The sequence below is a fragment of the Astatotilapia calliptera genome, chromosome 8 (genome assembly GCF_964374335.1).
Source record: "Astatotilapia calliptera chromosome 8, fAstCal68.1, whole genome shotgun sequence".
Classification (NCBI taxonomy): domain Eukaryota; kingdom Metazoa; phylum Chordata; class Actinopteri; order Cichliformes; family Cichlidae; genus Astatotilapia; species Astatotilapia calliptera.
In genome coordinates, this window is record NC_137429.1 from 6,411,360 (window position 1) to 6,423,970 (window position 12,611).

At 39.3% G+C, this 12,611-nt stretch overlaps 1 protein-coding gene and 1 long non-coding RNA gene across 3 annotated transcripts in view; one reads left to right on the forward strand and one right to left on the reverse strand.

The window, feature by feature from the left end:
• The window catches only part of LOC113028107 (uncharacterized), a 460,838-nt gene that overhangs the window by 347,761 nt on the left and 100,466 nt on the right, over window positions 1–12,611 (forward strand). The window lies entirely within an intron of this gene.
• On the reverse strand, window positions 114–12,320 carry LOC113028127 (kelch domain-containing protein 1-like). Of its 2 annotated transcripts, none has more exons than XM_026178154.2 (13): window positions 12,071–12,320; window positions 11,259–11,329; window positions 10,886–11,003; window positions 7,249–7,361; window positions 6,947–7,037; window positions 6,758–6,856; window positions 5,754–5,828; window positions 3,333–3,391; window positions 3,098–3,210; window positions 2,742–2,814; window positions 2,479–2,563; window positions 1,173–1,252; window positions 114–489 (listed from the first exon to the last, which is right to left on the reverse strand). In XM_026178154.2, the coding sequence occupies exons 1-13, from the start codon at window positions 12,170–12,172 to the stop codon at window positions 369–371; spliced, it is 1,200 nt and encodes a 399-aa protein (XP_026033939.1). In that variant the 5' UTR covers window positions 12,173–12,320; the 3' UTR covers window positions 114–368. The 2 variants fall into 2 exon arrangements, with proteins under 2 accessions (XP_026033939.1, XP_026033940.1); XM_026178155.2 differs by lacking the exon at window positions 12,071–12,320 and adding an exon at window positions 11,716–11,794.

Consider the following 12,611-nt stretch of genomic DNA (forward strand, 5'->3'; position numbering starts at 1 on the left):
TATCCAGTGTATTTTTAAAGCTACAATTACTTATATTTTTACAATTGCTTATGCTTTTATTTTGCAACATTTTCCACTCTTAAAGTGATAACAAAAAAAGCTACACTAATATGTTACATCAATACCTTTTATTACTATTTCACAGACAATTTTTAAACGTTAAACAGACAGCACAACATGAAACCACAAAACGGAATAATTTTACCCAAAATTAAAAAGGCTTCATTTACAAATTAAGTTAAAAAGTATCTTATCTAGCACCATTTTTCAAAGTATAAATACATATTCCCAACTTATAAATGAAGACATTTCAGTGAAGACTTGCTCAGAATCTTGGTGTCTAGTCTAAACATAGTCCTCTCTAAGTTTTAAGAACTGGCAGAAAAAAAGCTCATTCTCTTCTCAAGTGTCCTCTGTAGCTTCGATGGCAGCCAGCTGAGCTGCAACCTGAGCAGCTCTGAGTTTTGTCCAATGACATCCTCACATAACCTGAAGAAGAGCAGAACACAGGAAAATACCTCAGCGTGCAGTTTTATTTATTCAAGGGAACCATTATGTTTTCTGTCACCTACACTCTCACCAACCACTTTATTAGGTAGACCTTGCTAGTACCAGCTTGGGGCCCTCTTTTGCCTTGAAAACTGCCTTAATTATTTATGATACAGACAAAGTGTTGAAAGCATCTCTATTCCTGCTGCTCACGGGATGTTTTGTATTTTTCAGAGAATTCTCTCTAAAAACTACAGATGGTTGTGCAGGAAAATCCTAGAAGATCAGCAGTTTCTAAAATACTCAGCTCAGTTTGAAGTTTAGCAGGTTGTCTTGGTCATGAGCTGAGTTTGTCATGTAACCAGACGATTAGATATTTGTGTTAATAAGCCGTTAAACATGTGTACCTAATAAAGTGACCTGTGTTCGTATAATACCAAGATAAAGCTTATTAATCTAACGCCTTGCTGCATGTGAGGCAGCACAACTACAAGGAGTTGCACAGCTGTGTTTGCAGACTTTATTAAAACTGATTAATTCTGTGTAAATGGAGGTTGTGAATGGAGGTTTCAGTGATGACAAGAAATACATGTGTTAAAGTATGAAATGATTAACACAACAGAAAGTATGAAACCCATGCTGCATCTTTGTTAAATGAATCCTAAAATTTTAGTTAGGCATACCTGGAGAGGGAGTAAGGCTGAGTCTGAAAGATGAGTACGTCTCTGCAGTGATGTGGTGATGGAAGCCTCAAAATAACCATCTGATGACAGGATTCAAAATAATCCCATGAGGATGGATGATACATGCAAGAATCATTATACCTTTTTTCCCTACTTGAACGTTTTTGGGCACAAAAATTGAATCGGTTTATGGTTGCCACACTTAGTGAACACTCTGTATGTCCTACTGTACGGTCATATCAACGTTTGCACGGACTTCTTGCAGATAATAAATCATAAAGACTTTCTTCAAATCCCTGACATTTTCTAAAGTACTGCTACATTTAATATTAAGAATGAAATGTCAAAATGCTTTTTTTCCATCTTTAAAGCTCATGATTTCTCTCCCACAAACGGTCCTAGGTTCATTTTTTCTGTGCAACATCAGCACCGGTGATCCCAGTCATCTTATTTGAGTTAGTTTTCTGTTTGTGAATGAAGCATAATGCTAAACGTTCTACATCTGAGTCTGAGATGTGGCTTTTAGGGTTGTTGTTGTTTTTTTTTTTGCAGTTTCTTTGAGCATTACATGATCTGAACTTGAGGGAAACACATTGGGAGACATCGTCAGCTTCCCTCTCGTAAATAAACTTTCTGACTGTAGAATGATGGACTTCAAATAAAATGGAAATGACCCAATAACCCTTCCCAGATCAATTAGCAGCAATAATGGCTTCTCTGAGATCATTGCTGGTGTCTCTCCTCCTTCACACTGTGCTAACACATAGCTGGAGGCTCCAGACCAGCAAACTGCCAACATGTATGTTTTTATAGAGCTCTCCACACTTGCTGATGATCTGATAAACAGATAATAAACTTCACTTTGGCTTAGTATTTGTTAAATAAATAATGGCAATTTGTAAAGTGCCATGTTGTTGTGGTTCATCTGAGGCCCATTTACCTCATTTTAAGACCCGTTAAGGAACAAATTACTGTTTCTGTTGCCTTGATATGTAAAGCCTTAGAACTGAAAGAGGTTATTTTTCACATGACTCTGCAACACATTGCAGGTGCATTTAATACTTTGAGCCCTTAAACTACTTATGCTTCATTTATGTAACACTCCTGGTTAAAGACGACGCTGTAATTGGTTGACTCAACAAGTTACCTTAAGAGTAATGGGGTTTAAAAGTATTTAAGGAAAGTTGCTGTTTAATGCAGCAGCCTTTTGATGATGTCTGCAACGGGAAAGGATTATACCACAATGGATTTATTCAGTAAGACCTTACAGTGTAACAAAACAATATGACCGATGTTAATCACATACCGAATCCATGACGATGCGGAGGTTCCTGCTTCCCCCAAACACCACAACGTCACTATCCCTCCCCAGGCACGCCGTATGGAAAACTCTGACAAGTAAATAAAGGTTTACTGCAGCAAGGCTTAAATTTTGTGCATTTTGAAGTGTTCTGAGGAATAAATAACAAGATTTTATGGATAAAATAGACATTTCTGTGAGAACAAATTATGATAAAACTATGAAGCTGAAACACTTAATTTTAACATTTACAGAATGATTTTAATTACCTGGGCTTGTCTTTGTGGGGGTTTATCATCTTGGTCCACTCTCTTGTTTGTGTGTTAAACTGCCAGGCATCATCTAAAAGAAAGAGGCTCATGATAAAATAACGAAGCTTCACTTTCACAAACCATTCACTTCCTTGAACCAAAAGAATGATTATATGCAATCAGAATGGTTATCTGTTTTATAAATGGCATCAGGAAAAACAAGTGGGGATTTGCTTAAATATTTGGGAGTTTTTTTGGAAATTGGACCACAAAGAACCACTTCATTTTCTGCCTCTTTATAATTACTTTCATTCTTGGAGTATTTTGTCTCATCCCATAACAGATCGGTGCTTATTCTGGGTTCTTAGACTTACTTAAAGTATCTCCATTTGTGCCAAAACCTCCGTACATGAACAGCGTGTGATCTGACGTGGGCGTCATGGTATGCCAAGAGCGACCAAGAGGTGCAAAAGCTGAGGAGATGTCACTGTTCAAAAAAGATAAATAAAAAAATAAAATAAAATACAGAGCAGTGGTCAGTAAGCCACTAAGGACAAATCCTGTTAGGTCATTGCTTTTGTATGTGTGCAAGAGTGAAAGAAAATTTACAGTTTGGTCCAGGTCCAGGTGTCCAGGTCTAAGCAGAACATGTCCAACTCTGCTGCTTCCTGCAAATGTAAACTCAGATGTTAGGCATTGCTCTTGCCTGAGGCACTACACTTGGCTGTAAATGACTGCAGCGCTCAGCATTAAAAGAAAAATATGAAGTACAACAACTTTATAAATTTGTGCACATCTGGACCGGTTATTTTGCAGCTGCTATTTTTAGACTGTATGTAAAAGAGGGCCCGACATAATCACCCCCTGATGGCCATTTAAGGAAAGTTCAAAGCACTTCCATATTTGCTGCACTTTTCAGACCTGGAAGCTATGTCCATCTTTTATGTACAGTCTGGAAATCCTGTTTGACTACTTACTGGCTCTTCCACCAGTCTGTCAAAACAACAACACATTTTTATTTTGAGGAGAAGGAGGACAAAGTTACAGGAAGTTACAGTCTGCCAAGTAGGGCAGGTGGTGAGTTAGTAATATGCTCTTGTTTTCACAAAAATCTACAACCCCTCAGCCTCCTAGTAGACACACCTATGGTATCAATTTCAAAATCACCCTGTTCTCAAGCTATTGCATTCACAAACTTAGGTCTCCACGCCGCCCGATCAGTGGCGTGACAACAACACCCCATCACCCTTTTGCAGGTGAGGGGTAAAAAACAGATAATTTCAGGTTCAGCTCCACACAATCTTGTGAATGCTGCAGTGTCGATCCTCAATATTAAAGTCGAATTAAAAGGAAGATGATGAAACAAAATTGGAATATGTCTGTGAAGGTTATCAGTCATCCAGGTCATCGTAGTCAAAGGAGCTTGCAAAGAAAAGCGTCTGGACTTCTTTGAGTTACTTGAAGACGTTTCACCTCTCATCTGAGAAGCTCTAAGGTCAAATGGTGGAGAGTCCCAGATATAAACCTAGTGGGAGTAACCTCCCACAGAGGGACAAAAGGACCCCCTGATGATCCTCTAATCGCCTGAGCCAAGGTGTGAAACTGGGTGTGGGTCCCAATCAGCCAGAGTTTCGGGTGAGCTCATTGTGAAACCTGGCCCCACCTTATCATGCGAATTCCTGAGGTCAGATGGCCCAGGATGTGAGTGGGCGTTAAGGCGTCTGGGGAGGGATCTCAAAACTGGATTATAGATGGCAGACAGTTGGTGTCATAAAACACCGTCTCTGTTCAAAGATGGTCGCTCACAATGGACATAGATGGCTTCTTTCACTCCTCTTTCAAACCATCTGTCCTCTCTGTCCAAAATGTGAACAACAAAATCGGAAGCTTCACACAAAGATAAAGGCATACATTTAATATGCCTTTAAGGCCACCAGTTATGCTGGTCTCAATGCCTACTTTGCTCTCTCATCTTTCTTACAGGACTAGTTACATGCAAAGTTATTTTTTTCTTCTTTGTCTACACCATTCTGGGCAAGAAAGGTGTTATCAGCCTTTTAGAGCGCCTTGAGGTTTATGTTCATTGTGTGATCCCATGGGTGCTTACGTTACATTTTCACTCACACCTGTGGTGAGTGAAAATATATTTGCCTCTTTGTGTCTCCATATAGAGAAGCTGCAAGCTGATATGAGTTGGTGTATTTTTTCAGTGTGTGTAGAGCTCAGAAATATAGGCGTTTTATTACGACCTTTAGCATTTGAACATGGACTTTGTCATATTTTTTACTGTATGACAGTCGAGTCAGTCTGAGGTCAGAACAGAATTTCTATGGAGCAAACTAATAATATTGGCATGCTGGGAGAGGACTGGAGGTGTGGAAGGAGATAAACCTAAAAGGGGCAGCTGGGAAACTTAACGTGATTTATAAATCCTGGAACTTTTTGGCATTTAAAATCATATTTTTGGAGAAATAAAGTTTTAAGAGAGTGACTGTTAATCTGCCATACACTACATGGCCCACAGAATATATATTATTGTTGAGCATCTCAATATAAAGCTATGTCCAATAATCTGCCGTATTTCTGCTCCACTTTTCTGAGATTTTCCCACCAGACTGTAGCTGCATTTGTAAGGTGGAACACTGTTTTTAGGTGATAAGCCTTGACTTCCACCTCATCCCAGAGAGGGTGGATGGGATTGAAGTCGTGACTCTGTGCAGGTCAGTCAAATTCTTTCACACCAAAAAAGAAAACCATTTTTATAAAGGATCTGGCTTTGTGCATGAGAGCGGCTTCACGTCACAACAGGAAAGGGATGTTGAAACAGGAAAGGGCCTTCCCCAAACTGTTACCACAAAGTTGGAGGAAGAGTATTGTCCAAAATAGTTGCAGTATACTTCAGCATTAAAGTTTCCCTTTGAGGACGACAAAAATGCAGATCAACCGATACAAAATAGGTTGCGTGCAAGAGTGTCTGCATATTTTTGGCTGTTTATGGTGTTGTTAAGCAGCTCAGAAAAGTGAACTCACCACACCACCACTGATGTAACCTTTGTTCCCCAGCAAGGCACTGGCATGGCAGCCTCTGGGGGATGGAGCAGAACCCTGAACAAAAGAAAACACACCATTTTATTATAAAAATCAGCAAAACACAAATTATAGTTTTGTGACATCATCCTTCTCCTTTTTTTAAATGTTTTTTTATTTATTATAGGCCCACCCAGAGCATCATCCTTGCTGGTCTGATAAGCTTGACAAGAACTGATGAGGCTGGTGATCTTTCCCCACAACCATCAAACCCATTCCCCACAAAATGGTCCTCAGATGATGAAGCTTAGACCCGCAGCTTTTCCTGGAGCACCACCAGCATTTCAATACAGTGATTTTACCACTGCAACCATCTCTTCGCTTTCAGTTAGACCCTAATTTTTCTACATACATGAAAAACCTATTATATACCCACCATGCTGTCATATGGTATTCTATTATATGAGCATTGTAAACACAATTTAGGATGTAGCTAAAACCTTAATTCCTTCTAATGGCCAGCAGGGGGCGACTCCTCTAGTTGCAAAAAGGTGTCTAATTGTGTACAAGTCTGTGGAAAAACAGCCCTCAGCTCCCTTAATTATGATCTCAGTAAACACTTTATTTGTGAGTGTATTATCTCAGTTGCTATTTTAATGATTTGTTAATTATTTCAAGGTATTAATTTAGTAAATTACAGAATTGTTTAAAAGTGTGGAATTTTTCAGCTGGGATCAACTTCTGCTCCAGTCATTTGGTTAAAGATAATAAAAAATACCATTTTAGTGTGTAATGCTTCAAGGTCATAGTTCAAAGGTCAGACATCAGCGTGTTGTTAGAAAGCAGGCTGATGTCAGCACGTTGTAATAAAAAAAAAAAAAAAATCATAAAACATCAAAGTTTTAGTGTAGCTTCTGGTACAGCTGTGTCTGAATACAGCCTCTGAGAACTGCTAGCATGGATAGCCTAATAGTTCAAAAGTAAGACCATCTTATCGTTTTACTCACTTGAGTCTCTGGCATGCTCCATGTAGCTGTGAGTGTGTCAAACACATTCACCTCACTGTTCCATCCCTTGCACAGAGTTACTTCATTTACAGCTCTTGACTAAAAAGAAAAACATATCGATCATCATTAGTAAAACAACGATTAACCAATAAATTGGCAACCAAAGTTCTATATCAGAGTAATATCTACCCAGGACATCTCTTCTAAAGTGAAGTTTGATGACGATGTGTTTCGTAACTCCCTCAAGGTCTTGCATCCATATCCACCAAAGTAGATCAATCTGCACAGAGACAACATAGGAGAGAATACTGCTCTTTTAACTTTCATTTACAAATGAAATTACTGAAACCTGGAAGAATTTGTGAAAAAAAGAAAGAAAAAAAAAAAAACCAATACAAACAAACATCCTTCAATTAAACAAAAAAAAATGAGGTAAAGGTGCAAAACTGGGGCTGCTATTCATTGACAGCTTGTGTATTGTAGTAACTGACCTGCCTCTGTGTACCCAGCAGGAGTGTTTGTTACGAGGTGAGGGGGTCGTTCCCTTCGTGTCAGTCACTCTCTTCCATGAGCAGCACGGCTCAGAGAGGTCAACGCTGAACATCTACAAACACCGTTCAATTTATTAGACAAAATAAGAAAAATACACTCGCTGGCTACTTTGGTAGGTACACCTGATCAGTTGCTCCTTAATGCAAATATCAAATTAGCCAATCATATGGTCAAATGCATTTAGGCATGTTAGACATGGCCAAGATCAAACTGTGGATCAGAATGAGGAGGAAAGGTGATTTAAGACTTTTAATGTGGCATGATTATGGTGGCAGATGGGTTGATCCGAGTACTTCACAAATTGCCGATCTACAGATTTTTTCCGCACAACCATGACTTGGGTTTAGAGAGAATGGTCAGAAAAAAGAGAAAATATCAAGCGAGTGTCAGTTCTCTGGGGGAAAAAAATGCCTTGTTGATGTCACATATCAGAGGAGAAACCAAACTGGTAGGAGCAAATTTGCCATAAACAGCATGAAAGCAAGGATCCATGCTACCTTGTATCCATGGTTCAGGTGGTAATGGTGCAGGGGACATTTTTTCAGCACACAGTCTAGCCATCTAGCCAATTTTTAATTCAAACCTTTTTTTAAAGGAGCTCCTGGCTGCTTGTGTTTGTATTTTATTGTCAAAAATGAACCACAAATTCTTGACTCTTAATTTTGCATATTATATGGATGGTAAATCCACACTGCTTATGCACCTTTTCATTTTAAAAGCCATTCTTTGTGAACTTCTAGTCTGCCTCTACAGAGAGCTTTCACACGCTTCAAATAGCTATCAGAACAGATGATCGAGCTGGATAATCTCCATCCAGTCTCTACAGAGTCTGGTATGAGCCTGACAAAACAGCATTCGTGAACCACACACACACACACACACACACACACACACACACACACACACACACACACACACACACACACACACACACACACACACACACACACACACACACACACACACACACACACACACACACACACACACACACACACACACACACTGCATTTGGAGACCGTCTTCATACCCTGAATCAAAACATGAAATAGATGAATCTCCTTTATGCCTCTCTAAACACTGATGTGCAGACAAGCCCCTGCGACTATCTTTATGCACGTCCGATCACATTGTCCAATCTTCCATATCAGTGATAGCCACCAGAAAGCATAAAGAACAGGTCAGGCTCTGAGTGACTTCTAATTAAACATTATCACAACAATGACGTCACACAGCTGAGCCCGTTTTCAGAAGAGACAAATATTTGATGACCTCTGAAAAAGTCAAACAACTTTTACAGCTTTCTTTAAAAAAAAAAAAAAAAAAAAAAGCTCAGAAGACTTACTCAAATAGTACATCTGAAACATGATGAACAATATTACACTTTAAAAAAAAAAAATACATAACTTCAAATGTGTTGCTCCTGGGGAAGGAGGCATGCATATCACTGCACATACATGTAAAGTGTCAAGCAGTTATGCAAGGAATTTTGTTTTGTCTGTTGTTTTTTAGAAACCCCTAGAAAGAGAGCCTTATCTGCTTTCTTACTATCGTGCATCTTAGTAATATTGTGCTGAAACTGACTTTAAAAAAAAAACATGTTTGCTTTTTTGCAAGTTACCAATAAATGTAAAGTCTGATATCAAAAGTTGACGGGCGGGTAGCTGGGTGTCGTTTTCCAAATCTATTCAACTATCCTTCAAACAGTTCTGCTGAAGTATGTACTCCCACTGTGAGCAAGTCTAGCAAAGTTCAGAACGATAACTTGATCTTCACAAGAACAAAAGTGCCAAGATGCTGATGCCTCTCAGGTCTAACATGTACACCAGCTCAAGTCACTAGCTAACTTTTTGACTTTGTGTATGCTAATATTTGCTCATTATATCAAAGACAAAGAACAGCCAGTGTATAAATGCAATTTTCCAATGTGAATGAGACATTTTAATATATATATCCAGCAGATCTCTGTCCAGAAGAGCTACCTTGTATCCATGGTTCAGGTGGTAATGGTGCAGGGGATATTTATTTATAGCGCGCATGCATGCATATATATATATATATATATATATATATATATATAAAAAAGAGCTGCCATGGTGACAGTTTGGAGGAAAGGATGGGAGTAGGTGGGAAGGTACACTTTCTTGTCCATTCTTCTAAACCACGATTACATGTTTGTACAGCTCATTTACCAAATTTCACAGTAAACTATCTGACAGGAGCAAACTGGTAGGCAAATTGTCACTGATACATCTACACCCAGTCAAATAGAAAGGCTAAAATAATTTTCCAACAGTTTCACATGTTACCATGAAGTTAGTTAAGTGAAATAGTGAACTTATACTGGTCATATGTGTGAATGTGAGTGTGAATGATTGCCCTGCAACAGACTAGCGACCCATTTTGGATATACCCCCACCTCTTGTTCTATAACAGTTGGGATAGTCTCCACCCCCTTAATGACCCCAAATTGGATAAGCTGAAGAAAATGGATGGATGGAAGTAGCTGGAGTGCTGTTAACAGCATGCTCTGAGAAACTGCAAAAAACCCAAGAGCTCAAACTCTATAGGCCTCTGTTAACATGTTAAATGTAGAAGTTCATGGCAGTACAGTTGTCAAGTACAGTGGTGGATGGGTAATGATTATGGGGCTTAGTTTGCAGCCACAGGAGCATGACCTCCTCTAGATGTGAGGACATCTCTGCGACAAGTTAAAACTTCCTTGAAATTGAGCCATACAAGAGGGCATTTACCTTAAGTACTAATATCTGCATGGAAAAGTTCTTACCCTGCAGAAAATTGTACAATTAGTGTCTCATTAGTGAAACATGTACGTACACTGGCCCATTTTTAACTTACCACCGTGCATTTGTTGGTAGAGCTGAATTATTCTGAACCAACAGGGCTATGCAATCTGCTGTCAGACACTCACTACAGCTTGAGTGAAAGCTCAATAAATAAAAAAAGACTACAAGAAAAGGAACCAAGCAAGTGAACGCCATGGAGCGCATGATTTGCAAGTCCAAGATAAGAAAATCAACGTAAAGAAGAAAATGAAAATCCAGATTCTCCAGCATCCATAGAATAGTGCCAAGATGTCTAAGTGTCGACATCTGGCAATACCAGAAGTATTTTAATGAAAGATATGATCATTTAAAATAAGATGAGTTGAGATAATGAATACTGGAATATGTGGAATATGTTTACACTAAAAGGTTTAGTGTTATGTTTTCAAGAGGAAGTAATGGCTGTATTCAGGTTAAAGACTATTTAAATTGGCTGAACAAGACAAAAAATATATATATCAAGGTCCACACCTCAACCAAGCTGAAACGCTGTCACACAACCTTCTGCATAATTATTTCCTCCGCTGAAGTTTTTCAGACACTACCTTTGCATTTTGATGGATGAACGTGGTAAGTACCAGCTGATTTATTTTATTATGTCCTGATACATAAAACCATAAAATTGATAGAAAGTTTTTGTATGACTGTAGAAGTTTGTTTAAGCATTTATCTTTATCAAACGTGACGCTCAGGTCTGAGTTGGAACAGAATGTGTGGCCCAGCATCTCACCTGGCTGGAGTACCCAGCTGTTTCATATCCTCCAAAGATGTAGAGTTTAGTGTTAATATTAGCACCGCAGAAGCCCGACAGGTCTGGTGGGATGTCTCCAGTCATCTCTCTCCGCTCCCTGCAAAGACAAAAACGTTAAAAAACGCCTGTAAAAGATAAGAAGGTAAAGCCTTAGAAATCTTAAACACACATATAAAGTAAACACTAAGAAAGGTTGGCTTTGGTTTTAGTTGACCTGACTCAAATAACCATAAAAGAAAAGGCTGTTTTTTGAATGCTAAGTCACTTTTATCTAGTTTGTCCTATCCTCTGATACATGTCAGTGTGACACACCGTTTATCTCAGCTGATAAACAGCCCTCATTTGATCTTACCACATCCCACTGTCTAAATCACAGAGCCATATCTCATCACTGGGCAACACGACATCCTGTCCGGCAACTACCTGTGAAGGAACAAAGACAAGATAAAGCTGTGAATGTCCTCTTTTGTTCACTAAAGCTGCACATTGCTGAAAAGCTGTGGTGACCTTAGATGGCTGATGGACATAGCAACAACCTGGATGCAGCAAGATGCAGTTTAAAAAAATGTTTCTTGTTGAAACATGCTAGAAGGATTTCCTAGAAGGATATTTGAAATCTCCAGTTCATTTGCCAAGTTGGTTTCCGCAGTGTTTTTTTTTTAAGTCTACATATACAGTCACAAACGCATTGAACCAAAACAACTGTTCACTTTTAATTAAAGTGAACAGTTAAAGTGAACAGTTACACAAAGGTGCTTGTACACCTTTGTGTAACTCACTCAGTTCAGTAGCAGCTCAAGCTGTAATACCTTTCAACGACACATGCTGGATGCGTGTTATTTGTCGTACTCATAAATACGAACACTGATATACTCCGGTGATTTATTCCTTTAGGATTCAATTTCCTCAAAGTAAACACAGCGAGGACGCACTGAGTTACCATAGAAGCAGTCACCAGTGACTTTTTCTTTAAATTTATTGTCATGACTTGGCTCCGCGTAGAAACACCTGCACCTAATCATCCAGGTAAAGAAAGGAAATTCTAGAAAGTTCATTCTCTTCATCGAAACGTTTTCCCCCACTGATGACGTTCAGATAAACAGAATCAAGTTTTGGGGACCTGCACAGGTAGCGAGGTTATAATTACACCTCGGCTCTTCTTACCTGGTAACCTCCCCACACATACAGCGTATTGTTGTGTATGAACGCGGTGTGGCTGCTCCTCTCCAGCGGGCTGACCGGCGCATCTCTCTGAGCAGCATCCATCCCAGCTCTGCGCTCTGACTCTCCTGCCTGATGAGCAGCGCCACGTCGCCCAAATAAAAACCGCCGAAAAGTGCTTAACAAAGCTTAAGGTGAATGCTGTGGCGGCTCAGAGGACCTGATCGTGTCGCTCTGGCTCAGAGAAAAGTGCCATCTGAATTGGAGGCTTTGCGGAACGTGTTTTTCAGGCTTGCTGCCTTTGTTTACTCCTCCCATAAGCATGAGCCCTTCATGCAAGTTCGGCACACCAGGTATTGCGTGTTTAGAATACCTAAGTGATTAAGAATCATTTGTTTAGAATGGGCCGCATGAAAATTTAACACATTGCGCGTAATTTCTCTGTGATAGAGTGAAATATAATCATGCTAGTATACTCAACAATAAACAGGCAGGTTAGAAGCAGTGAAGTGGATATTTTAACACCCCAAACACAGATGAAATC